This window comes from Bacillus rossius, chromosome 3, assembly GCF_032445375.1.
Source record: "Bacillus rossius redtenbacheri isolate Brsri chromosome 3, Brsri_v3, whole genome shotgun sequence".
NCBI lineage: Eukaryota > Metazoa > Arthropoda > Insecta > Phasmatodea > Bacillidae > Bacillus > Bacillus rossius.
In genome coordinates, this window is record NC_086332.1 from 212,132 (window position 1) to 236,594 (window position 24,463).

Below are 24,463 nucleotides of genomic sequence, written 5' to 3' on the forward strand. Positions count from 1 at the left end.
AATTGTAAATAAATAATATATTAATGTAATATACATAAAATCATATATATCATAAAATATATACCCAATGCAATATATAATGTATATGCATGTATAATGTATGTAATGTAATATAATATCATGTAATATAATGCAATATAATGTGTAGCAATATCGGCTACACTTGTAGCTAACAAATATTCTAACAAGCGGTGCAGAAAGTCTGGAAAATTGCCAAATGCAAAACAAACAAACCGCGGGTGAAATTACGGGGAATGCGTTGAAAAACTTATAATGTAAGTATTATTATTTAAAGTTATAATTACCTTTTTGCCTGGTGTTGTTTGTTTGTTATTTGGCGTCTCTCTGTTGTGTTTTCGGATAAGCGAAACTGATCTTTGGCTTATAGGCCTACCTGTGTATCGCGCAGCTCTTTCTGTTGCTTTTGCAAGAGGTACTAGCAGACATTTGCTGGCAGCTTCTTCATCACAACACTGGATTACACTACTTATAATTCCCCTCTCCCCACTATGTATTACTTTATTGTATCTTGAATGTCCTGTGTCGGTCTCCATTGTTCACTTCAGACTGAGAGCGTGGCGCCTGATGTTTTTGCTATGAACCGCATAGCGGCTGATGTGCGCGCGCAGCTGCTTCCCCTCTCATTTACTCTTCCCCGCTCCACCGCAAAACGACACGCCAAGACGTCGCGGCCCTACAGTAGGTAAATTGTTATCAGAAGCTAAAAATGTTGTAGAAAATAATGCAATAGAAACTGAATTCCCAATTGTAAGGACAAAAAAATTAAGCTCCGTATACATCTAGTACAAGTCAAACAAAAACATTGCTTTAAGATTGAAGTGTTTTTCAAAATAATTGATGCACTGGTAGGAAATTTCATTTCAAGATTTTTATCGCTGAAAATTCTTAACAATAGCTTTTCTTTTCTTTGGAACTATCTGGAACTAACAGAGAGTGAAATTGAAACGGCCAGCCATCAGTTTGTTCAAGAATACAACAGTGATGTGAGCTCAGACTTAACAGAAGAAGGCAAGTATCTTAAAGTGATTCACAAGACTTATCATTTCTGATTCTACTCTGCAGCCTCTAAAATTGATCAAACAATCAACAGACCTCAATATTGCTAATTTATTTCCGAATGTGTGTGTCGCACTGTGCAATATTTTTTTTTTTCATTTGCACAATATTAAAATAAACTGAAATTTTAATAATTTATTTTGTATATTAAATTGATTGTTATATTCCTCATTCATCAAAGGGGTGCCTTAGACATCTAACAACTACAAAATGATAAAGAAGGTAACATGAATAAATGACAAATGAAAGAATGAATGGTAAATGAATGATGAATAAATGATAAATTAATGGTGAATAAGTAAATTATGAATTGTGAATACTGATCGATGGATGCATGATAAATTACTAATGAATGAATCATGTATTATTGATTGTGAATGAATGAGGAATAGATAAAGAATGAATGATTAATAACGAAAGAGTGAATGATGACAAAACCTGATTTTGGAAAACACAGTCGCACAGGCGAACCCAGCGATGTGACACCCCAACTACAGCAGCACAGACGCACGAAGTTGGTTTCCTAAGACAAGCCAGATGTGACCCCTGTTGTTGGTTTAGAACCGACTGGCCAGAGTGTGAGTGTGAGCGACCTTGCGCGCATCTGGCTCGCTCGATATGCCCTCCAAGCGCTCATTGATTGGCGGGCCACGCCCACACACACCTGTCCGCGGACGAGTCCATCCTGCGGGGTCTGTGGGCCTGTGGGCCTGCAGTCCGACAACTGCGCTACGCAGGTCGAGAAACACACAAACTGACTGTCGGCTCCGCACGATGCCCTTAGAAAACATGTATTCGCCTTCTCACAAGGGACACTAACAATCGTTCCAAGGGTTAATAGAAATGACTGGCACCCTTTCAAGTTACCTTTAAATACAGGTTGGAAAAAACAGTATTTGTGACTTGTAAGCCACGAGGTTCTAAGAACAAGTTAGATGATCGTGTGTGCTAAGCACTTGCCTCGCCAGAGCTTCAAAAAAAAAACATTCACACCACACTTTACTATATACAATTTTCAAAAACTTAAAGATTTAGGTAGTTACCAATTTTAACTAAATTAATTTGACAGTATAGAGCATTTAATTCCAATGAGGAAATCCTACGCCGACCAGGAAAATAGAATCAACTTGATATGCTCGCGGACATGACGCCCGACAGCGAGATCATCGAAGAGTCAACTCAGAGTCGCCACGCAGAGGTTGACTGTTGACTCGTGAAAATGGCCGCAACAGCCTGGGATATTTTTGTATCTTGATGTTTAGACATGATATAAGACGGGAAGTGAATCTTTTCAGTTTGCTTTCGAGTTTGTGTGAAGGCTATTGAAAATAAATACATATTTACAGAATTATGTACATATTTAAATCCTGCTGATGTCATCCTTCGTGAGTGCTGGGAGAAGCTAGTGGTGTGGCATTACAGGCGCTCATTACATGTGATATTACATGTAGTGCAAAGACTATATAAGATATAGTTAGAGCTGTAGCAAACCGTATGTATTCGGTACTGAGTAACGGGTGCGCCATCTAGTAACGAGTAACGAAACGTTACACACGGCTGCATCTCGTTACTCGCATTTTTCCTATGTTTTACGCATGCGCGCGCATATTCGATGAATTTACGTTACAAAGAACGATGTTTGTTTATTTTAAGTAAAGTATAATTTGGAAATTCGTCGTCCAAGTTTTTTACTGTTTATTAAAGGTATGTGTGTGTAGACAAAGTTTGAGATTGGAACAGAAACAACGTAAGAAAGTATTTTTTACAAATTAGAAATATGTTTTTGTTTTTTATTATCGTGTTTTCACGTGTTTTTTGTTCTTATCTTAAAGGAGATGATAAAATAAAGCCGCTCTAATGAGATTTAATTGTTTCTTGGTTAACAAAAACGGTTAATTATCAAATATTGTTAATTGTTTATATTCTATTTATTATTATTTACGCGACGTCATACTGATACTGTACGCGTACGCAATACGACTCGATTCGTTGCTGCAACATAACATAGCATGCTATGCGGTATCAGAAGTAACGAGTAACGTAATGATAGTAACGAGTACTAATTGTTATAGTAACGAATACATACGGGTACGATTTTTTTCGTTACTTTTACACCTCTAGATATAGTGCGTACACCCTGACATACAACTCCCTCCGCGTGAACTCGCGCGCATGCGCAGACCTGGCTGCGTGTTCGCGCATGCGCAGACCTGCAGGCTGCTGGCGCTGGGAGGTTGGCACGAGTGTAGCTGGCGCGGTCATCTGGGAGCATAGCAGCTGGCCGTGAGTTACTATTCCTGCAGTTACCTGCTGCTAATATGCTTTCAAGCCTTATCATTTTACTTTAACAGCTGTTATACTAAAATAGAAAAAAAAATAACCGCGTACGTAATAACTCTTCGATTTGTGTAGATATTACTAGATGAACTAGGAAAAAAAGATGACTACTTTTCTTTGATTACGTTCTGTTAAATGTATTATTTAGCAAAAATAATATAGGCAGAAATTATTCAAAGTTCACAATACAATTAATTAAGTTAAAAATACATATTTCATATAACATGAAATATTTACTGTTATTTTCAGGCAGTAAAACTATATTCTAAATCAACAACTTCATATGCCATTATGTATCTGATTCTGTCAAATCTTTTACAAATAATTTCTCTCACAAAGATAATTATCAGATATATTTTATATAAAAATGTTATATATATATATATATATATATATATATATATAGAGAGAGAGAGAGAGAGAGAGAGAGAGAGAGAGAGAGAGAAAATACAGCATTTGCGAAGTAATCGCAATCATTTTTAAGGCCGAACATGTATTTGCTATACATACTTACGTATACACAACACATACTCTCTCATATTCATTTCTCTTGAAACTTTACTCAAAATATTTTATTGACTGCCGAGTAAACACACACTTTCATTAAGTATTGTAGTCCAGTCAAATTAGATAAAGAATGACTCGAACCTGTCACAAAAAATGAAGCTGAATTTTGGCACAGTGTTACTGATGGTATTTGTTAAAAACATACAACTAAGTACTAGGAATTTATCGTGTCAATTTTTCGATTTTTAGGCCCTCGAGATTTTTAAGGCTTACGCTATAAACGTTTTCACAATTGCTCATTATGTGACGCAACAAATAGTCATACTTATTATTACCAGATTGGTTTCAAATTATAAAGATACGTTAAGAAACTTACGTTTTCATATTATAAGTAAAATATTAACGCTTTATATTAGTTTATAAGTGGTAACAATTAAAACACTTAACTAATATAACTGGCCCTGGTTACACAATGATCCACATTAAACAAAAATAAAAATGTTGCTAGGTAAGCGTTGAATGTTCATAACAGCGGCATGCTTACTTACTCTAGGGGATTTGTAGTTATAAATCTGTAGCTTAATAATTACAGGAAATATACATCCCTTTTCAACAACACTGTTGACCGTTCTGCCCGACTACACAAACATTTAATGGGCAAGAGCCACCTTCAAATCGATTCTCGGGGGACAGTAACACCATAATTCGGCTTGTCTGCAATCTGAGAGTTTTCTTCAAGAGGTAGTATAGTAGGTCTGGTGTTAAATTCAGAAAATCACAAATGTGGAATGATGCTGTGACTATGTAAGTATGCCCACCTAACAGAAGTTTGTAAGTTTATAAGAAGTAAGAAAAATAACTATGATTTCGTAAATGATTTATTTCCGTGACAGGTAACCATTTAATTTAATTTATAATTTATTTAATCCGGTTTTGTGATTTTGATTAGAGTTGTTGCTTAAAATACTTAGTTTATTGATCGATAATATTACATCTTTATGATAACCATTCAACATGTAATGTATCTTTGAACGCATTTAATTTAGTTTTTGCATTTTGTGTGTAATAATGATAGCACCCATAGTCACTTTTAACTTCAGACGATCTTACAAACATGTGTTATAATCTGTATGAGTAAAATTTATAACACATCGTAATTATTGGTTATGACCCAATACTCATATATCAATGATAATATTACATCATTACATCCCACGTGACTCGACCCCCCTCCCCTGCATGTAGGTGCTTTCAGTGAAATTGTAATTAATATTAGCATTATGAACAACCCTTCAGAACCATCAATTTTTGCTATGATGATAATAATTATAATAGATACAGACACAGACACACACACACATATATATAATAAAATATAACATGAAATTCGCTTCAAGGTAGAGTATGCACTCCCAAATGGTCTTTTGTATTAAATGAAATAGTTTCTATCAAACATAACATTATATATCTAGGTAATAGGTAAATATATAATATTTATGGGGACATTAGGTCCAGGGTCGGGAGCCACGGCAGCCATATGGGATTACATCAATTCTGGCGGCCATATTGGATGACCTTGACCTTTGACCCCGACGGTCATCTTTGATTCCTTCCGCTATTTTGTTTTCTAGAACATTCCGCCATTTTTAATTATGACATGCCGACCATTTTGAAAATCTGTAATTACTAACTTAGAAAAAATGGAAATTATAAAAAATATTGTTTTAAAAATTTAATTAAAAAACACAATGATATCATCGAGCGCCCCACATCTGAGTGTTACATTGTAGGTTACGATGACATCATCGCGTGCCCCACTTCCATGCATTGCAATTTTAGTTACGATGACATCAGCGAGTACCATAATACCGTTAGTTACACTTTTCGTTATGCTGGCACCACCAGCATCTTCTGGAGGTAGCCATCTTGCTTTCGTTTAGTGGATACCGCCATCTTGACTTCGACTGATTGAGTTCGCCATCTTTGTTTCTGATGTTGGTTCCTAAGGTAAGTCAGTCTCGCTCTTCACAGCCAGTTTGTGCCCGACAGCAGCAGTTGAGATTATTGGCGGTTGCGGTATGCCCTTTCCAGCGTGAGAAACAGCCTGTTGCTGCCAGACAGCCACCACAATAATAGTTTATTAATTCTCTGAGCATAAATGAATGATGTGAAACTTTGTAAAGCTTGGCCTAAAGATTGTCAACAGTGAAAATGTATAGCCTCTAGCTATACTCCATCATAGGCTAGAAAAGGTAAAAATGGTGTGTGGGTTGTTGCAGATGGAATGGGTCTGAGCACGTGCAAGTGTACCAACACTTTGCAGTGCAACACCAAATGTGCCCTGTCACCTACCGTGCTACCTGCTGCGAGATACTGCCATGTTGGTGACGGAGCAGACTTCTTCCTCTCTTAGCGTATGTAACTTCACGCCAGTCCACCTCTTCGCTTTTGTGCTCAGCAGCATTTTGGATCACTTCCAAGGTCACATGACCCAGTCATGTTCTTTCCTCCCATTCTTGTATTGTATTATCATAAATCTCCCCACCGTTGCTGGTTACTCGGTATGTCATGACAGACTTCGATAACATACAATAAAGATGAATATACAAATACTCAGAAAACAAGCTAAATTTAGCAGATGTCAAAGGTTAAATGCATAGAGAGCACAGAGAATTATGTCAGAAATAATATCACTGCACAGGCGAACACTGTAGGCTAACGACGAGACAGTTGCAACAAGAACAGTAAATAAAGACAATAAAAGACCCGGGAAAACACAGCGACAAACAAACGAAACCAACGATGATATAAAACAGGTAATGTGGGTAACACAACGGCAAAATGGACATCCATATATTCTGGACACCACAATGACGACAGCACAGACGAACACAGAATGATTATTACGACAAAAAAGTTGCAACATTGAGGGAACTGACACACTGGAAATCAGGTGGTTTATATACCTGTTGAGAATAGTTGCTTAACAAAGCAGTTTCGGGCAGCTCCTGCTGGCTGCCACTGAGCTGTCACGGCTATTGCGGGTCCGAAGTGGAATGCCATTCTAGGGCATTCGCCGGGAGTACTAGGCGGATTGCCATCTTTACTTCTAGTGAGGAAATGTACAGCTAATGTAGTTATGATTTGTTGGTAAAAAATATAGTGTATTTGCTTTTAACAATTATTACATTCAGTGCAAGATATTGTGAATTTTATTAATTTAATGTTATTTGAAGGTTAAATTTGAAGTAAATAACTTGTAACATTAGGTATCATTATTGTGATTATCTTTTAAAATAATTTAAGAGGGAACAATAAAAAAAATTGGCTGTCTGTAAAGTCGGTTTACGGACAATAGTTTAACGTGACGTCATAACAAAACATTGATGAAATGATTGCATAATTTTGTGAATAAAATTGAATAATTTTTATTGAATTATCACTATTTTGTATGGATAGAAAGAAGAAGTGAAGTGAAATATACAATTTAATTGAAAATTTTACTTTTATTTGCACTCATTAATTCAAATATGTTTATTACTTTAACCAAGAAATTATTTTAACTATAACTTTTATACATGTTTGCTATTTAACTTCTTCCAATTTGTGTTATTCTGTTAAGGATAGGACGATGATAGGAAAAGTAGGAAACGAATGGGAGTGTTTCAAGTTTAATGTGCCTCGAAAAAGTCAAATCGATGGTTGTTCCAATCGAGTGAAAGAGAGATAGATGCGACGCAAGCTTACAATGAGCGTAACGGGACAATGTGCGTAACGGGACACTTTTTCGTGCGTGCAGCCGACGTTCATCGATTTATTAGACGTTGTCACGTCAAAAATAATAAATGGTTACGTATATGGTAAAAAGCAATAGAACTATGATAATAAAAATGCATTAACAGAGTGGACAGTTGGCTTCACGTGCGTGGGAGACGTGGGCATGGGTAACTGCTGCCCTGCCCACCGCCCCCGACTGTAACCATCGCGGAGACACTAACTGCCCCCACGAAAAAGGAGGCAGGAACGAACTTGGATTAAACAGTAAGCAATTATGTTTTTGCGTGAGCAGGCTGGAAACACCCGCGCCATGCCAGGCCGAGGTGGCGCGCGGATCCAGGCTGGTGTCTCATCCTGCCACCGCGCCTGGTGGCGCTCTCACCATCGCATCACCATCACCATCACCATCACCATCACCATCACCATCACCATCACCATCACCATCACCATCACCATCACCATCACCATCACCATCACCATCACCATCACCATCACCATCACCATCACCATCACCATCACCATCACCATCACCATCACCATCACCATCACCATCACCATCACCATCACCATCACCATCACCATCACCATCACCATCACCATCACCATCACCATCACCATCACCATCACCATCACCATCACCATCACCATCACCATCACCATCACCATCACCATCACCATCACCATCACCATCACCATCACCATCACCATCACCATCACCATCACCATCACCATCACCATCACCATCACCATCACCATCACCATCACCATCACCATCACCCTTCATTGGCCCTGCGGGTAGCCGCACTTAGTCATCCCCTTTCAATCAACTCGACCTGAGGACTTCTGGATACACATTTTGTTCCGCCCACGTGGCGGTAGTTTAAATTAAGGCGGTGTGCCACATTGTTATGCCTACTACGTAGTGATCACCCATGTGCCTTGTGGCTTTTAGTGAGTTGGTATTGCATGTGTTAAGGGTATTCGTGTTTGTTGATAGTGCGACCATTGGGGGATGGTCTCCGCCCTTGAGTTGTAGTGTAACTGTAATGGCTCCACCTGCATGAAATCATCGCCGCTGCAGAACTTTGAACCAAGGTAGGACGCCGAGGGCGCCTGCGCACTGCGCACTGCGCACCTAGTGGCCAGAAGGCCTGCTATTGGATAATAGCCACGTTACTTCACCTCGCAGTGCAAATCAGCGAACGTAAGGACGTGCTGCGTCAGCTCAGGCTCCAGATGGGATAACGGCAATGTCAACAGGCCGCGCCGTGTCAATAAAACAGTATGACCGAATGTCTCGCATTAATATTTCATAGTTGTGATTATCTTTTAAAAGCATTTTAGTGAGAACATTGAAAATAATAAATAATTACGTATATGGTAAAAAGCAACATGACTGTGATAATAAAAATACTTTAACAGAGTGGACAGCTGGCTTCGCGCGCGAATGTGGAACCCGGGGAGTAGGGGATGTTGTGACATATTTGGAAGAAGGGAAAGCCATGCGAGGAGTAAGATGGGTATACTTGGCGTGATCGGGCGGTGCGGTTCGCTCAGGAAATATGTTTACGGACATAACATAACGATGTGCAATGTAGTGAAGAATGGTCTACGAGCTTGTCGAGGCATGCCCTGTGATGTGTGTATCAAAGGTCACACCTTTGGCGAGACGTGACACCTGGAGAATGTTTTTGGAATTTGAAAATGCCAAATTTTGGCAAATTTATTTTGGTTTCCGTTTATATACAACGATCAGTTATGCAAGTAAGTTGCCTCGTAGGGAACATCATTGTACCAGAATTGCCTGTGCCACCATTCAACTATTGCTTTGCTAACGTGCTTTGCATTTCGCCAAGACGTCTCAAGTTGTTCTGAAACTAATTTTTTTAATTGCAGAAACCATTTTCCATACAGATTTAAAACTGGCTTTGCTCCCTCCTCGAAAAAGTCTCACAAAATGAAGTTAAGTTAGTCACAGGAGCATATGGACTTAAAATAAAATGCCAGGTCTAGAATAAGCCTTTAATTGACATTTTTTTATTACCGAAGCTTTATAAAATAATTTTAAAACATTTACAAATTAATTGAGCTTAAACCGGAAAATCAAAGCCATAACAACAGTAAATGTCTGCCAAATTGATGAAAAACAAAATATATAAAGCCAAAGCAGCAAATCACTTACATAACAAACCATGTGAGCAACTGAAAAATAATTACAATTTAAAAATTAAAATTATAAAAAGACAGACAAAAATATTATGGAGCAAATCATTGCCACAAACTATTGTGGTCATGCATTTGACGGTGGGTCAAATTTAAGCGTAAAGTCTAAAGGCCTTCAAACTAGACTAATAAAGGTGCAGCCACTGGCCCTTTACGCCTATTGTGCTAATCAAAAGCATACTTTGGCTATAAGTTAAGTCTGCTTCGTGGGCGATTTATTCAGTAGAAAACATTTTTGATTGACTACCACATTTAAATATTTAGAGGCTCTCCCTGTTCTCGACTCAGTTCTACAGACAATAGCTCAAACATCATATGAGAGAAACAATGCACTTGTATTGTTATCTTGCATTCTGCCATCGGAGTTTGTCGTCTATGTCGTTGGTGTAGGTGATATTTTAGGGTTAACTTTACCTTGGCTCGAAAGCTACAGACTGAGTACATCGATGCATTCAAAGCAATGCAGCTAGTTATTACCCCAAAATTATTCATAAAAGGGAACCGAAATAACAGCAATGATAAGTTTAAATATTTCTGAGTAAATGTAGAATAGTCAGCTCATAATTTAGGAACTAATTAAAAAAGCCAAGGGTATTAAGTTACAAAAAATATATAAAATATTGACGCAGAGTCTGAGGAAGAGTATTTTTGAATCAGTATTTATGTGCCAGTCTCAGATTATCTTATTAGTGAACTCTCTTCTAGAATTACGAAATCATTAAAATTTACGAACTTCAGAAACTTATTACGCCAGACCTTACGTCGGACCTGAGTTTGCCTGAAAAAATTTTCGTTGTTTTTTCTGCTGTGAAGGAAGAGCTTAGTATGTTTAAAATGAAGTAGTTATCCAAGCCCGGTGATCTGCCTAAACATGCTGTCCAAGCCTACAAACTGGCAGCAGATTTGTCAAATCTAAAAGTACTTTTTTTTTCAGATCATCTGCACTCTCCCATGTCACATCCAGTAAATAAGTAAAAAGAATTAACATTTATCTAAATAGATTATGACTGAAAATAGGTTAACTAAAACAAGTTTAAAGGACGCTGAATATTTTCATTTTTTCCCCATTTTTCTTTTTAATAATGTTATCATTTTTTTGCAGAAATAAGTATATGTTATCCTATAAATTCTATATATCTATTCAGGTCATAATCTGTTTTGTTTATATTTAAGCATACTATTTATAAAACTGAAAAGAGTATTCATATAGCTGAAAAGGCGTGTTTACCAGTTAACATTAAAAACATATATTTCTGGGAGAGTTTCCCTTGTATTTAGTAGGGTAAATGTTGTGTTGTGCCACACTTGTTTGCTGATGGCCCACCGACTGCAGCAGGTGCTGGCGACGGACGACAGCATGAGCGACGACGTGTTCGAGGCCTCGGAGAGCGGGCTGGGTCCCCCGGCGCTCAAGTACTGCCGGCCCTCGCCCACGGGCTACCCCGACTACCAGCCGCCCGCGGGGGTGCTGCGGCTGCACGAGCGAGCCGAGCAGGAGGTCGAGCAGATGGTGCACAAGGTGCGTCTTGTTCGGCTGTGCACTTCATTACCCGTGCATTTCGGTGTAGAGCCTAGCCCAATCGTGTCAATTTAACTCCTCGTGCAAACACACTTACTGGACTGGCCAGGTCTAGTGTGTTATGTCCGTTATTAATAACCGAGCATACCTACATCCGCCGGGAACTTAAAACATGTATTGCGACTATTTTCGAGACACGGCTTTGAAACTCCGGGCTAGACACTTTAGTTGAATCTAAAACAACAGCAAACAAACCACAAAGATTGCCGAAGGGCGGAATTTCAAGGGTTATGTACTATAACCACTAATCTCCCGTTAAGAACATAACAAAAGCGACGACTGTATGAGTGACGTGTCAATAAACATTAATGTATATTGCAAATATCTCCATTTCATTTCTTCATCCTGCAGTATAAACTTCTATTATATGTGATGATAAGCACAATAAATCAAATTAATTCTATCACCAGCCTGATTCAAACATTATTAAATTGAAAGAGTATTAAAAAAAATAAACTTATATGATTATATAACTGTAGAGACAATTTTCAGGTATTTGAATAACTCAGTTACTACCCCTATTGATGTGTCATCAAAGTGATGCTCCTTAGCTAGAGACCTGCGAATTTAAAGTTATTCTCCGGTGCTAGTATATATATATATATATATATATATATATATATATATATATATATATATATATAGTTAGGAACGTGAGCAGGGCCGCGGCGGGCTGGCGGCCCAGCTCGGCCACTGGCGTCACGTGGCCGCCGCAACGTGAGACGTGCCGCGCGCCTGGTGGATTACAAGGGTCGCCGCTCCCCCCTCCTCCCCTCCGCAGCTGGGAGTTCCGCGGGACGCCGCAAGAGCTGCCGACGCCTGTCTGGACAATTCTGGCGTCGGGTCGGCGCGGAATGACGCGACTGGCCCCAGCCAGTTTACTATTCTTATTTACTGACTGAGGTTATAGACAACTTAATTCCGAACCATCATATGTGCGATCTGTCGCACGAGGTATGCATGTGATTAGAAAACTAAGTTTCTAATACTCGGTTAATGCATATTATTTGATGTGCCCTTTCATCCAGGAAAGTGATAAAAGCCAGTGCGGAGGTAGTGCAGTGTCTTGCTGTTGCAGACAATCCTCCTGGGAGACAGCGGGGTCGGCAAGACCTCTCTGCTCGTGCAGTTCGATACCGGCAGGTTTCAGTCCGGGAACTTCTCCGCGACTGTGGGCATCGGCTTCACTGTGAGTGGCACCGCTCGCCCTTTGAGGTCGCCTCAACACACCTCTCGGAAATAACAGCGTGCGGCTTTCAGTGGTGTTTTTCCGATGTTACGCTGTTGGAGTGTCACTTTCTGCATCTTATGTTCAAATGTACCATGTTTCAATAATAGCCGTCTTCCTCATACTATATTTTGACTCCGAACCTTTCTCCATACATAAGTATAAAATGTCAGATAATGTCAGACACTACAAACTCTAATGCCTCTCTTTACGATGACACTTTCTGAGATGCATCATACTGTAGATATGAAAAAAAAAAAAAAGAATGTAATCCGTCAAAATAAATCGATATTATGTAGTATCTGAATGAGCCTCCTGCTACAGGATCAATGTTGTTGATTGTGGATGGGGTTTACAAACTTGGATTGTGACTTCAAAAAGGCCAACTTGGATGACCTTAAACTTTAATATTGACTTTCAAAATTTTGCCAAAATTTTCCAAAAAAGACTCCAAATTTGCCTAAATATACCAAAAATACGCCACTATTTCCAGTTTTTAGGGAAATGATTCCTCCAAAAATCTCAATAATAATAAAATAATTCTATGTCGAGGAAAAAATACTCTTTTCACTTAAAATTTTTCTGTTTTATTTCTCCCAAAAATGCCAGAGGCTTAAAACGTCCCCAGAGAGGCTTAAATTCCCCATTTACAAGCCTCCAATAAGCCTCTGGAGGGGAGCTTTTAACTTTACCTTGATCTCGGCCGCCATCTTGGATGATGTCACATCCGCCATATTATAAAATAGGGAAAAAATTAAAATTCATAAAAAAAATAATTGCAATATAAATAAAATTTTAGTAAAAACGTCATAGAGTCTTCTGATCGAACCTGGTGAGGGCATAATAAAGACGACGAATCCATTCTCCACGGAGGTTACCAGCAGACTGACACACGCCACAAATGCCAAGAAATGTATTACGTCTGTCAGTAAGCTTCCAATGCTATCTGGGCTATCATCTTGAAAATCCATAATTATTAAGCTATCAATTTGGGAAAAATTCCACAAATCATCAAAAACTCGCTTATTAAAGTAGCGATTGTCTCGATCGTTTCCTGTCTGTGGTTAGATTCTTAACACAAAAAAAATTATTGTGGGTAAGAAAACACTTTTTCAATAAAATATGGTGAAAAATCTTAAAAACAGCTTAAATTCCTCATCTACCAACCTCCATAAGCCGATTTGGACAAATTGACTGCCATCTTGGAAATTCATAATTATTCACCGGGTCGGGCCTGGTCACAATCTGAACGGACCTGACCGCCGATTACTTGTCTGGCTACTGAACAGACGTGTGTGGTTAATCGACTGTTATCCAGAACTATACTGAAAACACATGCCAAGGCACGCAAAAGGACTCTCACTCCATAAAGACTGTAGAAATCGAGAAAATCTAGATTTTTTTTTGTTTTTGTTTTTGTAATTTTAGAATATACGTCGGCCCTAAAAGATTTTTTTATTTGTAATTTTGTTGTTTTATTTCTTGAACCAGTCTCTTTAAAGGTAAACTCTAATAAAAAAAAATCTTTTTACTTGAAATTAACTTTTTGCATCGACCAGGGTTCTAACCAAGCACTGAAATCGATCGAATCAATCAGGAAATTAATTGTTGATTTTTTGATGAATTTTAGAATCTATCCCGATTTTTTGGTTAGTAATTACAGATTTCCAAGATGGAAGCCAACATGTCCGACTAGATGGTGGATATCGTGATAGTTTATTGTCTGGGAATACTGTAGTCTAGAAGGTAAAAAATTAAACTTGTATGAGAACAATCACTAGCAGATGAAATAGGCTGGTGGATCCAAGATGGCTTCAATGACATCATACTGATCTGTATCCTAATATCAGGTTTGTTAGTAGTCAATCGGTTTAGTGGAAGCTTTTTTCTTGGAAATTGGCTGTTTATTTTCACAAGTGCATTCGCCGAAAATTGAACTAAGTACTCTATGTGTAGCTTTTAAAAGTATTCCAATTAATTTTTTCTTAATTTTAAATTTTTTTTTGGAAATTTTAATTAATATTTTATTAAATTGGCTTTGTCGGGATCTAACCGAGGACAAGGATCGATCGAATCAATCATTATTTTAATAAGAATTTTTTAAATATAATTTTTGGAATTTTTTCCAAATTTCTAACTGAATAATTACAGATTTCCAAGATGGCAGAAATGCAAAATGGAGGACATAATGTCATCCAACAAGAGGCAGTGGCCTGGGACTCCTCACAAGTCCTTGGTTCGATGCTCGGCTCTGGCACACGGACCACGAGGCCTGCAGTGGCTGTGGCAACTGTCAATACAGTGTCGCAGTGTTGTCGCAGTGTTGTCTCATCAAGCAAACAGTCTGAGCTAATCCCATAAGAATAACATTGTTCCCGCATCCCCTTTTTCCTTTTACTTATAACTGTCATTCTACAAGCATTTGTTGATATTAATTCTGTTCATGAATATTCTTTGCCTCAAATTTCTTTATTTAATGTACCCTACTGGACAGGGCCACCTAACGCGAAAGGGTAGTCTACTCGCTCCGCGTTTTATTTACAAGACGATGAAAATGAATAAGCTGTCGTATGTCCGTGTTGTAAGAGAGAGTGTGGTGCCTGCGTGTTGCAGAACAAGGTGGTGACTGTGGACGGCAGCAAGGTGAAGCTGCAGATCTGGGACACGGCGGGCCAGGAGCGCTTCAGAAGCGTGACACACGCCTACTACAGGGACGCACATGGTCAGTACCGTACAGTACCGTACAGTACCGCCTGATCCCTGGTTTCACGCCGAGTTGCACCTCGCTGCGTCCAGATGGAGCACGGGAGATGTGCGGTGGTCCAGGCATCACCCTATCTGTTGGGTACCTTCCACTTCAGCGACAACTTTCTTGTGGCAGCCAGTAAAATGAAAAATGCTTGATTTTACTTTCTCTTTCCCGCTGATGCACGGCCCACACGAAGTTAAATACAATAAATATAAACCTTAAAAACATAAAAATTATGAACTGTCGCCTCCCGTGCTCGTTTCTGCCATGAATTATGCTCCATTGTTTCATTGTTTACGTTTTGAGAGAATTCTATAGACGCAGTACTTCGTGGACCAAGTTTCTAATAACCGGAAGTGGGGTTTCACACCTGTAACTTATCAGGAAGCCGCGGGAAGTATTTTCATATTAATTATTAAGTACAATTTTATTAAACTTTTTCTAATACGCCAATAATTACTACGGGTGTTGTGGTGTATGCACCACTACGTAACTTTTAATTCGGATTGTTGTTTATTGCAATTGTTGCGTTAGACGCCTAGGCGCCAAATTTGGACCAATCCCAGCAAGGCGTCGGCACGCCGGCGCCGGTATATAAACTCCAGATTCCGTTTCTTTGGGTAGTTCCTCGTGCCTCCTGGTACACTCAGCCGTATATTTAGGCGCCAATTTTGACTTCAACTTTGACATTTTGAAATAGCAACTGCTTTTCTCGTAGACCCTATACACGATAGACCGAGATGCGTTATAGGACTGAGGGTGTGTGTGAGTGCGACGCAATAATAGCCGTAAGTAAGTCGCTACACCGGCCGTCCTACCGGTGATTCCTGTGCTGGCAGCTGTTTCCCCCACGGCGCACCGCAGGTAACAATTCCTTGTTACGCCATTGGAGGTCATAACAATAGAAACGCAACCATCTAATTTTCCCTTACGATGATCTGTGTCCAATTGACATTTTGTAAACAAGCTATTGTTCGCCAACACTGCGAATATCGGTCTAGTTTGGCCCAGTGGTCCTTTGAATGGATTTTGTGTCTACCAATGGATTACTGTTAGCCAGAAAAATTTATAATATCAAAAACTAAAACCCTGAGAAGCAATTGTAACATGAAGACTATAGTTTTGTGATGAACTAACTGTTTTGGTGAGAATGTCCGACTTAACAGTTTTTAATTTGCATTCGTGTGACACAGACTACTTATCTTTTATTGAAGGATTGAAATATAGTGTTTTGTTTAGCGCCCTAGCGAGCCTTGTTTAAACTGTTAGCTGTCAACTGTCCATTGTTATTGTTTCGTCAGTCATAGGTTTTGCATGATACCCTGATAGCTTTGGTATTTGTTTACGCTGGAAAACGTATAATTCTGGAGCCATATAAAAAAATATATGTTTTGAAAACATCACTTTTTTGTTAAGGTTTCGTCACAAGCTATAGGCAAGTGTGTGTTGTTGTTGATTGTTGCTATTGCAGTACTTGTGTTTTACGTGGCTAAAGTATCAGAATCCAGTACGGCACAAATACTGCAACACAAACAAGAGCATACACAATACTACCACGACTGTATTGTGCAACACAGCACCCACACTAGAGCGGAATATAACACCGAGTGGCAGGCTGCATACGCAACCATGTATAATATAATAACACGCTACTTCTACCTAAAAGCCCGATTATAGTGCACTAGCTCACTTCCCTGTTAAATTCCCCCGGACTCCATTACACTGTTGCGGGGTGTACGACCGGGATGCCCGAGCCTGGTGAGGCCTCGCCTAGTGTAAGTGGTGCCGCAGTACGTCAGTCGACTATTTACTGGGAACATTTTTCAAAAAACAAATTCTTTTCTTTCCAGTTAAATATTTGTAAATTACAGATTCCAACGCAGATGACATTGTGATATTTTATAATGAAATCGTGTATTTTCTAGGACAGTACATTTTTGTGATATTTATAATGTACAATAAAAGTGACACAAATAAAAAAGCAAGGTAACAATAAAATTACATGAATCCAAGAAAATTTCATATCATGCATAGATTTTCCATTTCTCATGTCTTTTAAAACTTAATTTGCTAGAAAATCTTTTCCATTTATAAATTCTAAAAATAAAAAAATATCAAACTTATTTTCATAAAGATATAGTAATGCAATTTTATACTTTCTATCTATAATACAATTTTTTCTCCCAAACCTAGAATCAATAAGTTGAAATTCTGTAGCTGAATATTATCTTTTAATTTCGAGTACTTGCAATTTAGCGAATTCATATGAATTGTTTAACTTGTTGAGCAACGATATCATTTTTTAATAATAATTTATAAGTAAAAAATATGTATTAAAGAAATGAAAATGAGAAATCTATGCAATATAAATTATTCTCTTAAAATTGTTATACATTTTTGGAAATCTTGAAATAGGCTACATGTTTTGGCATATTCTTTCCCGCTATGAAACAGTGGTTTTGCAATACAGGTGCCCGAATTTTGACCATACTCATTTAGTGGACATGAACAAGACACATTATTACAAAATTTTATCCAGCTTTCGCGATTATTGAGTTTCCCACGTATCTTTCGCAAGCGCTTGTTGTCTTTTTAGTTGTATTTTTTTTTAAAAAGTGGGGTGGTTTTTTATATACTTTCAGAGCGTTTAAGCATTCCATTTGACTTTATTTGATTATCATTACACCATTATGCATAAAAGGTAATAATTGTTTGTTTGCATCATGGAGCATGAACTGCTGAAAGAATTTGCAAATTAAAAATGAATAACATGTTTCAATATTTTGTGTCAAAATGTTAGGAATGTTCTGTATAAATTTATCTAATTTTTTTTTTAATCAATTCCAGTCGGCCTTTTTAGTTTGGAGTTTAGGATAGTCATAAATGTTGCTCTTATTTGAGATATGGTCCTTATCCTTGTCAGTCATAATTATCAGTATGGTATAATTATCGCTACCCCAATTACTGTCAAAAACTTCCCATTTTAAGGTATTTTCTAAGTTTTATGAAATAAAAGTGAGATCAATAGCAGAAGGAGTGGCTAGGTAACCTCCCCCCCCCCCCTTTTCTTCTCCAAAATATTGTTGGTTATTCAGGAGCAGATATCGTGACTGTTGGTGGTAGCCTCAGAGGTTTAGTCCTGCTGCGTCCAAATGGCTATTGACCAATAATGAACGATGGCAGTTGAAATCAAGATCTACGTTTAGTGTACCCTGGAATTGCTGTAAAATAAATCCAAAGATGAACATATACATAGATATAAATGATCGATAGTGATATTTTTTTTAAAAAATGAACTTGCTATCGCTACCAATCCAATAAAGTCCTGTGGATATTATATAAGTACATATTTCAGTAGTAAGATAATGGAGCTTACACGCCAGGCGGAAAAGTGATGAGGCGGCGGCCATCACTGAATACATCCAAAATTTCCCTTTTTATCCCCTAAAACACCTCAAAAGTCCTCATTATTAACCCAAAAATTTCCATATTTCGGGGGAATGTTTCCCTTTTCGAGGGAAAATTTCCCGTTTTATTCCCCAAATATGTCGAAGGTTGAAAAATTCTAAAAGAGGCTTAAAATCCAAAACCACTAGCATCTCCGGTCTGCTGGAGGCCACCATCTTGTTTTAGTCTGCTGGTTACCACCATCTTGTTTTTCTGCCATATTTTGTACAAACATCGTGGTCACACATCTAAGTTCCGACCACTCTTGATAGTACTTAACTTTTCCAAAAGTCCAATCCAAAACATACAACTTTATCCGCTAGGCTAACAGACCTGTTGAAGAATAAAGAAACAGATAAGGTATAGCTACATGCTTTAAAAGTATGTTTTTAAGCTAACAGTAGTAGTAGCAGCGACGTATGTCAGGGAGTGCTATGTTTAAATTTCAAAAAATATTGCCAGAGGGCTTCTCGTTAAAACTTAAAAAATCAGTTGCCAGAGGGTGTCACCATCTTTAATTCTACTTCAGGCTACCTGAGAGCAAGACATTTAGACTTCAAAAATTAGTTGTCAGAGGGTGCCATCATATTTAGTGCAATAATTGACCACAAGGAGCGCAATCTTGGATTGCGACATAGTAATTTAAAAATGGCAGAAAGTTCTAAAAAACAAAAATGGCAGATGTGACCACATAATTGAAAATGGCAGAAAGTAGGTACTAGAAAACAAAATCGTGGACTTGACATCATAATTTAAAATTAAGGAATGTTCTAGAAAACAAAATGGCGGAAACCAAGATGGCCATTGAAGTCAAGGTCAAGGTCATCCAAGATGGCCGCCGTGGCTCCCTGGTTCCCGACTCTAGACCCAGTGCCCCCATAACACCAAACCTACCTACTGAGGCTAAGTTCAGTTGCAGCATATTTTACATACAACTTTATTGAAGATTTTGCGAGTAACCCCTTTCACCACACCATCTAGTCAGAACATCTAACAACTATCTGTTAGTGTTATTTTATTGAATTCATTTGTGTTAGATGACATGTATTATTTGGCAGTGTTCTGTTAGCACGCGTGCACCAGAGCGTGGGCAGTCGCCCGGGCCCCGCGCCTCGCCTGTCTGGACATTCGTGGGACAAAGAAAATTAAACTCTCTTTACTTAATGTGCGGGTCCATTCATGGTTTCACATTTTAAAAAATTTCAAAGATTTTATTTTATGTATAGTTATGTGACTATACAGTAAATTTTATCTTAAGCATTTATAAAATTGAGGCAAGAATATTTTATCAGGAAATAATATCAAAATATCTTAAAATAAATTAATTTAACCATCGTCAAATTTTAAGTTGCAGGTTGGATTTAAAATGTTTAAAAATTTTCCGGGCAATAGTGGTGTAATTTTTTCTTATCATATCAGGGTAAACACAACATTAAAAAAAATGTCCAAACTCAACCGGGGCTCTTCTGCCCCTCTGCTCCCCTGCCCCTGTTCAACAGTACCCTCTCTTCGCCCCCTGTGATTCCTGCCCCTCTGTTCCTCCCTCGTGATGGCCCTGCTGGGGTGTTGTTGCAGCGCTGTTGCTGCTCTATGACGTCACCAGCAAAACCAGCTTCGACAACATCCGTGCCTGGCTCGGTGAGATCCGGGAATATGCCCAGGACGATGTCGTCATCATGCTGCTGGGTGAGTGCCACGCCACCAGCGCCCGCCTCTGTGTCCTTACATGCTCATGCAGGCACTGTATGTCCGCGACGCCATGGCTCGCTGTGTGTTTTCAATGTCACCACACCCTACAACAAATCAATTCATTGTTGTGTATCTGCTCTTTGGGCACACGACCACGTACGAGAGATAACGTTATTTTTTGGTAATTTTAATTAAATAAACGTTTTTTGTATTGATCAGTAAATTAATGAATGCATTTTTGATAATTTTTGGATATTTCACCGAATTTATAGTTTAATTATTACGAATTTTCAAGATGGCTGTCAATATGTCATCATCGGCTTACTAGAGTCTGGTAGTAAAGGAATTTAAGCTGCTCTTTAGGATGTTTTGTCATATTTATTGTATTATTATTATTTTTTACATAAAATTACATTTTTAATCAATCTTTATTTTATAAAGTGATTGTTTTGACGAATTTTGGAATTTTCCCCGAATTTATAGTTAAGTAATTAGAGATTTCCAAGATTTTATCCAAATGTCAAGATTGTGGGCGCCAAAGTAATAAATGATTACTGCATTCTAGCGGGTAAAAATTAAACTAACATGGGGGGCAGTGCCCGCTAGCAGACTAAAACAATAAGGTGGCCACCAGCAGACGAAAACAAGATGGCGGTCTCCAGCAGATGAAAACAAGTTGGTGGCCTCCAGCAAACGAAAACAAGATAGCGGCCTCCAGGAGACGAAAACATGATGGCGGCCTCCAGCAGAAGAAAACAAGATGGCGAATGTGACGTTATACTAGCTGGCGATATCTATACCTTGTAATTAGTGGCGAGAGGTCAGCCTGATGGTGGCTTCTGTGGAGGAAAGATCTGCCATAATGGTTTTTGACCTCACCGGGTTCTAACTGAAGACTTCATGACTTAAGTGTGTTTTTAAATTAAAATCTTATTACAATTTGATAATTTTTTAATTTTAAATTTGTTTAATGTTTTGATAATAATATTTTTTTTTTCAATATGGTGGCTGTGACATCATAATCCAAGATGTCAGTATATTTTTATTTAAATTTTATTAATTAATTATTTATAAATTTAAAATTTTTTCTCGATTATCAAGATGGCGGCCGTAACGATAATTGTAATGGTTATTTCATAATTCAAGATGGTGGCCGTGTCGTCCTAATGGTCGAGGTCATGACCTTGGTGGCTTATGGCGGCTTGATATTAGGACTTTAAGCCGCTTTTAGAAATTTTCAAGCCTTTGGCATTTTTGAGTACAAAAACGGGAATTTTTCTCTCAAAACGGGAATTTTTCCCTCGAAATATGGAAATTTTTTATTTTTCAATATTTTTTGCGGGATTTTTTCCCCCAAAAAACCTAGACATTTTGGTCAGAGTTTGGCGAATTTTGAGAAAATTTCGTCAAATTTTGAGTCATTTCTGGCAAATATTTAAGGTCAAGGTCAAACTTCAAGATTATCCAAGATGGCTGCCGTGACATCACAATCCAAGACGGCGTCGACAATCCTCAGCCTTGAAGCCTGGGCTCGGACCGGCTATTATATACTACTCATCACAGTCCAAAATGGCAGTCTGTTTATCAGCTCCTCAACCTGGACCGTGTGCTCGGTGCCCCTTTTACATACTACTAGTCTAATGTGTAGGGTGGCAAGTGTACATATTTCTGTTGTGGCCGGCAGGGCCACATTTTTACGTGTAATTTATTTTTGTTGCTGGTCTCTAGTTTTACATGGTTTTTTATTTCACGTATTTATACGCCTTTTTTAATTAATGTTAATTTATCTGTAAATTTTTTTTAATTATATTTGTTTCTGTTAATTAGTAATACGCCGTTTGGTAGCTATCGATTATGAGTTTAAGAACATCGATTGTGTTTCACGTAAATACCACTTGGCGAGCGCCCGGCGGTTGGCTGATGACGTCAGATATTCGGCTTGCCGGGAGTGAAAATCAGCTGGGGCCGCGTGGAGTGTGTGGCGAGCGACCGTCGAGGACAGAGCCATGTGACGGCGCGGACTGGTGTGCCGGACGGCAACGGGCGACGAAGAGTATGGGGGTGGAGACTCCACGCTGGGTGACAGGGCAATGGTTTGCCCTGTGATACTGAACTTATCAAGGTAAAGAGAGGCCGCAATTTTGATTTTTACCCTCGTGGTGCTGCACTGGTTTTTGGCAAACCTAGTGAACTGTGTATTTTCCCATACTAAATTTTATTTGGACGGAACTTTTATTAGCCTGTTTGGTGAAGAGACCCATTCGTTTCACACGTTGTTCCAGTGTGGGATTTTTTAAAAAGGTCGCCCGTTTGCCTGTAGTTGTAATAAAAGTATAAGTTTGGAAGAAACGAACATTTTGCAATTTGTTTTTGAGACTTTGTCTTCGTAATTTGCATACTTAAAGTTGGCTTTAGCTAATATAATCAGTTTGTGCAGTATTATTAAAAGTATGCGATCTGTATTGGACTACATGCGCAGTCTGATGTTGGTTGGTGCGGCCATTCTACGTTTTTATGAAATCATTGGCAAGTTAATAAAGAAGTAAGACTTTGTTTGAAGTAGATGATAAATACTTCTGCGGTAACATAGTTATGTTACGTGAAGAGTTTTTGCTACATTTCCCTTAAAAATAAGATAATTTTTTTTTTTTGATCATCGTTCACGCCTTTGTGAATTCGTACCTATGGCCCGGCGTGGCATTAGACTCTGGAGTCGGTGAGGAAGGTCAGGAAGCCAGCGCACGCCTAGGATATTAACTTTGTTTTTTTGGCAAGTCTTTAGCAACGAACATCAGAAGAAAGACTAAACCGTTGATTGAGAGTTTAAGAACTTTATTTAAATAAATTTTTTGTACTTCAGTTTTATTATTGTAGAATTTTTATATATTTGTATTGATTGTCTTGTTTGATTTTTGGTATTAGGGCAGTCAGTAAATTTTGATATTTTATAGTGGCCACGCCTCACGCCCTTATATATTTTTATACTTGTTGTTATCAGTATTTATATTTTTACGATGTTTTAAAGGTTATTGTTAGTATCGCAAATGGGGATAAGATGCTGCCATTATTAACGTCAGCTTTTGTAACTAAGCTTGTATGGTTATGTATAGTAAATACTATTTTTGCAAATTTCTATTTTTTAATAACATACGTCCAAAGTCTTGCCTCTTGTTTGTTTAATGGTTACTCTGCTATTATATCCTTTGAAGTTTTTGGCCTGCCCCTGGGCAGTGGTGTGGGGAATTTATATTGTTTAGCTTTTTATGCCTGGTTTTAATATTTATTTTTTCCCTTCGCGCCCAGAGTGAGTCGGGGACGCAAGCCCTCTTCCAATTAAGGAGGAAGAAGGGTTACAACTAGTTAAACTGCGTAAGGTATCAATGTCATCCTCCAGACCACTCTCTACTCCCGCTGCTTGCAAATTAGCGTAAACCTGTTCTTTGGGAAGTTTATAAATCCAAGAAACTGCCATTATTAAAAAAATCAAAGAAGTCAGCAAAATCGCAAAAGTCCAAAGTCTCTGCCCAGCAGAGTGGCGCAGGTTGTAACCCTTCTTCCTCCTTAATTGGAAGAGGGGTTGCGTCCCCGACTCACTCTGGGCGCGAAGGGAAAAAATAAATATTAAAACCAGGCATAAAAAGCTAAACAATATAAATTCCCCACACCACTGCCCAGGGGTCAGGCCAAAAACTTCAAAGGATATAATAGCAGAGTAACCATTAAACAAACAAGAGGCAAGACTTTGGACGTATGTTATTAAAAAATAGAAATTTGCAAAAATAGTATTTACTATACATAACCATACAAGCTTAGTTACAAAAGCTGACGTTAATAATGGCAGCATCTTATC

At 38.4% G+C, this 24,463-nt stretch overlaps 1 protein-coding gene across 5 annotated transcripts in view; it reads left to right on the forward strand.

Annotated features, from left to right (window-relative positions):
* The first annotated feature begins 3,229 nt into the window (after positions 1–3,229).
* LOC134530037 (ras-related protein Rab-37-like) overlaps positions 3,230–24,463 on the forward strand; it is a 76,026-nt gene continuing 54,792 nt past the window's right edge. The window contains exons 1-6 of one of the 5 annotated variants that reach the window (XM_063364566.1): positions 3,230–3,360; positions 6,201–6,335; positions 11,258–11,440; positions 12,579–12,689; positions 15,342–15,450; positions 20,500–20,610. In XM_063364566.1, the coding sequence (XP_063220636.1) occupies positions 6,300–6,335; positions 11,258–11,440; positions 12,579–12,689; positions 15,342–15,450; positions 20,500–20,610 (550 nt within the window). In that variant the 5' untranslated portion in view covers positions 3,230–3,360; positions 6,201–6,299. Of the gene's footprint in view, positions 3,361–6,200; positions 6,336–11,254; positions 11,441–12,578; positions 12,690–15,341; positions 15,451–20,499; positions 20,611–24,463 lie in introns of all 5 variants that reach the window. The other 4 variants (XM_063364565.1, XM_063364567.1, XM_063364568.1 and 1 more) reach the window with 4 other exon arrangements.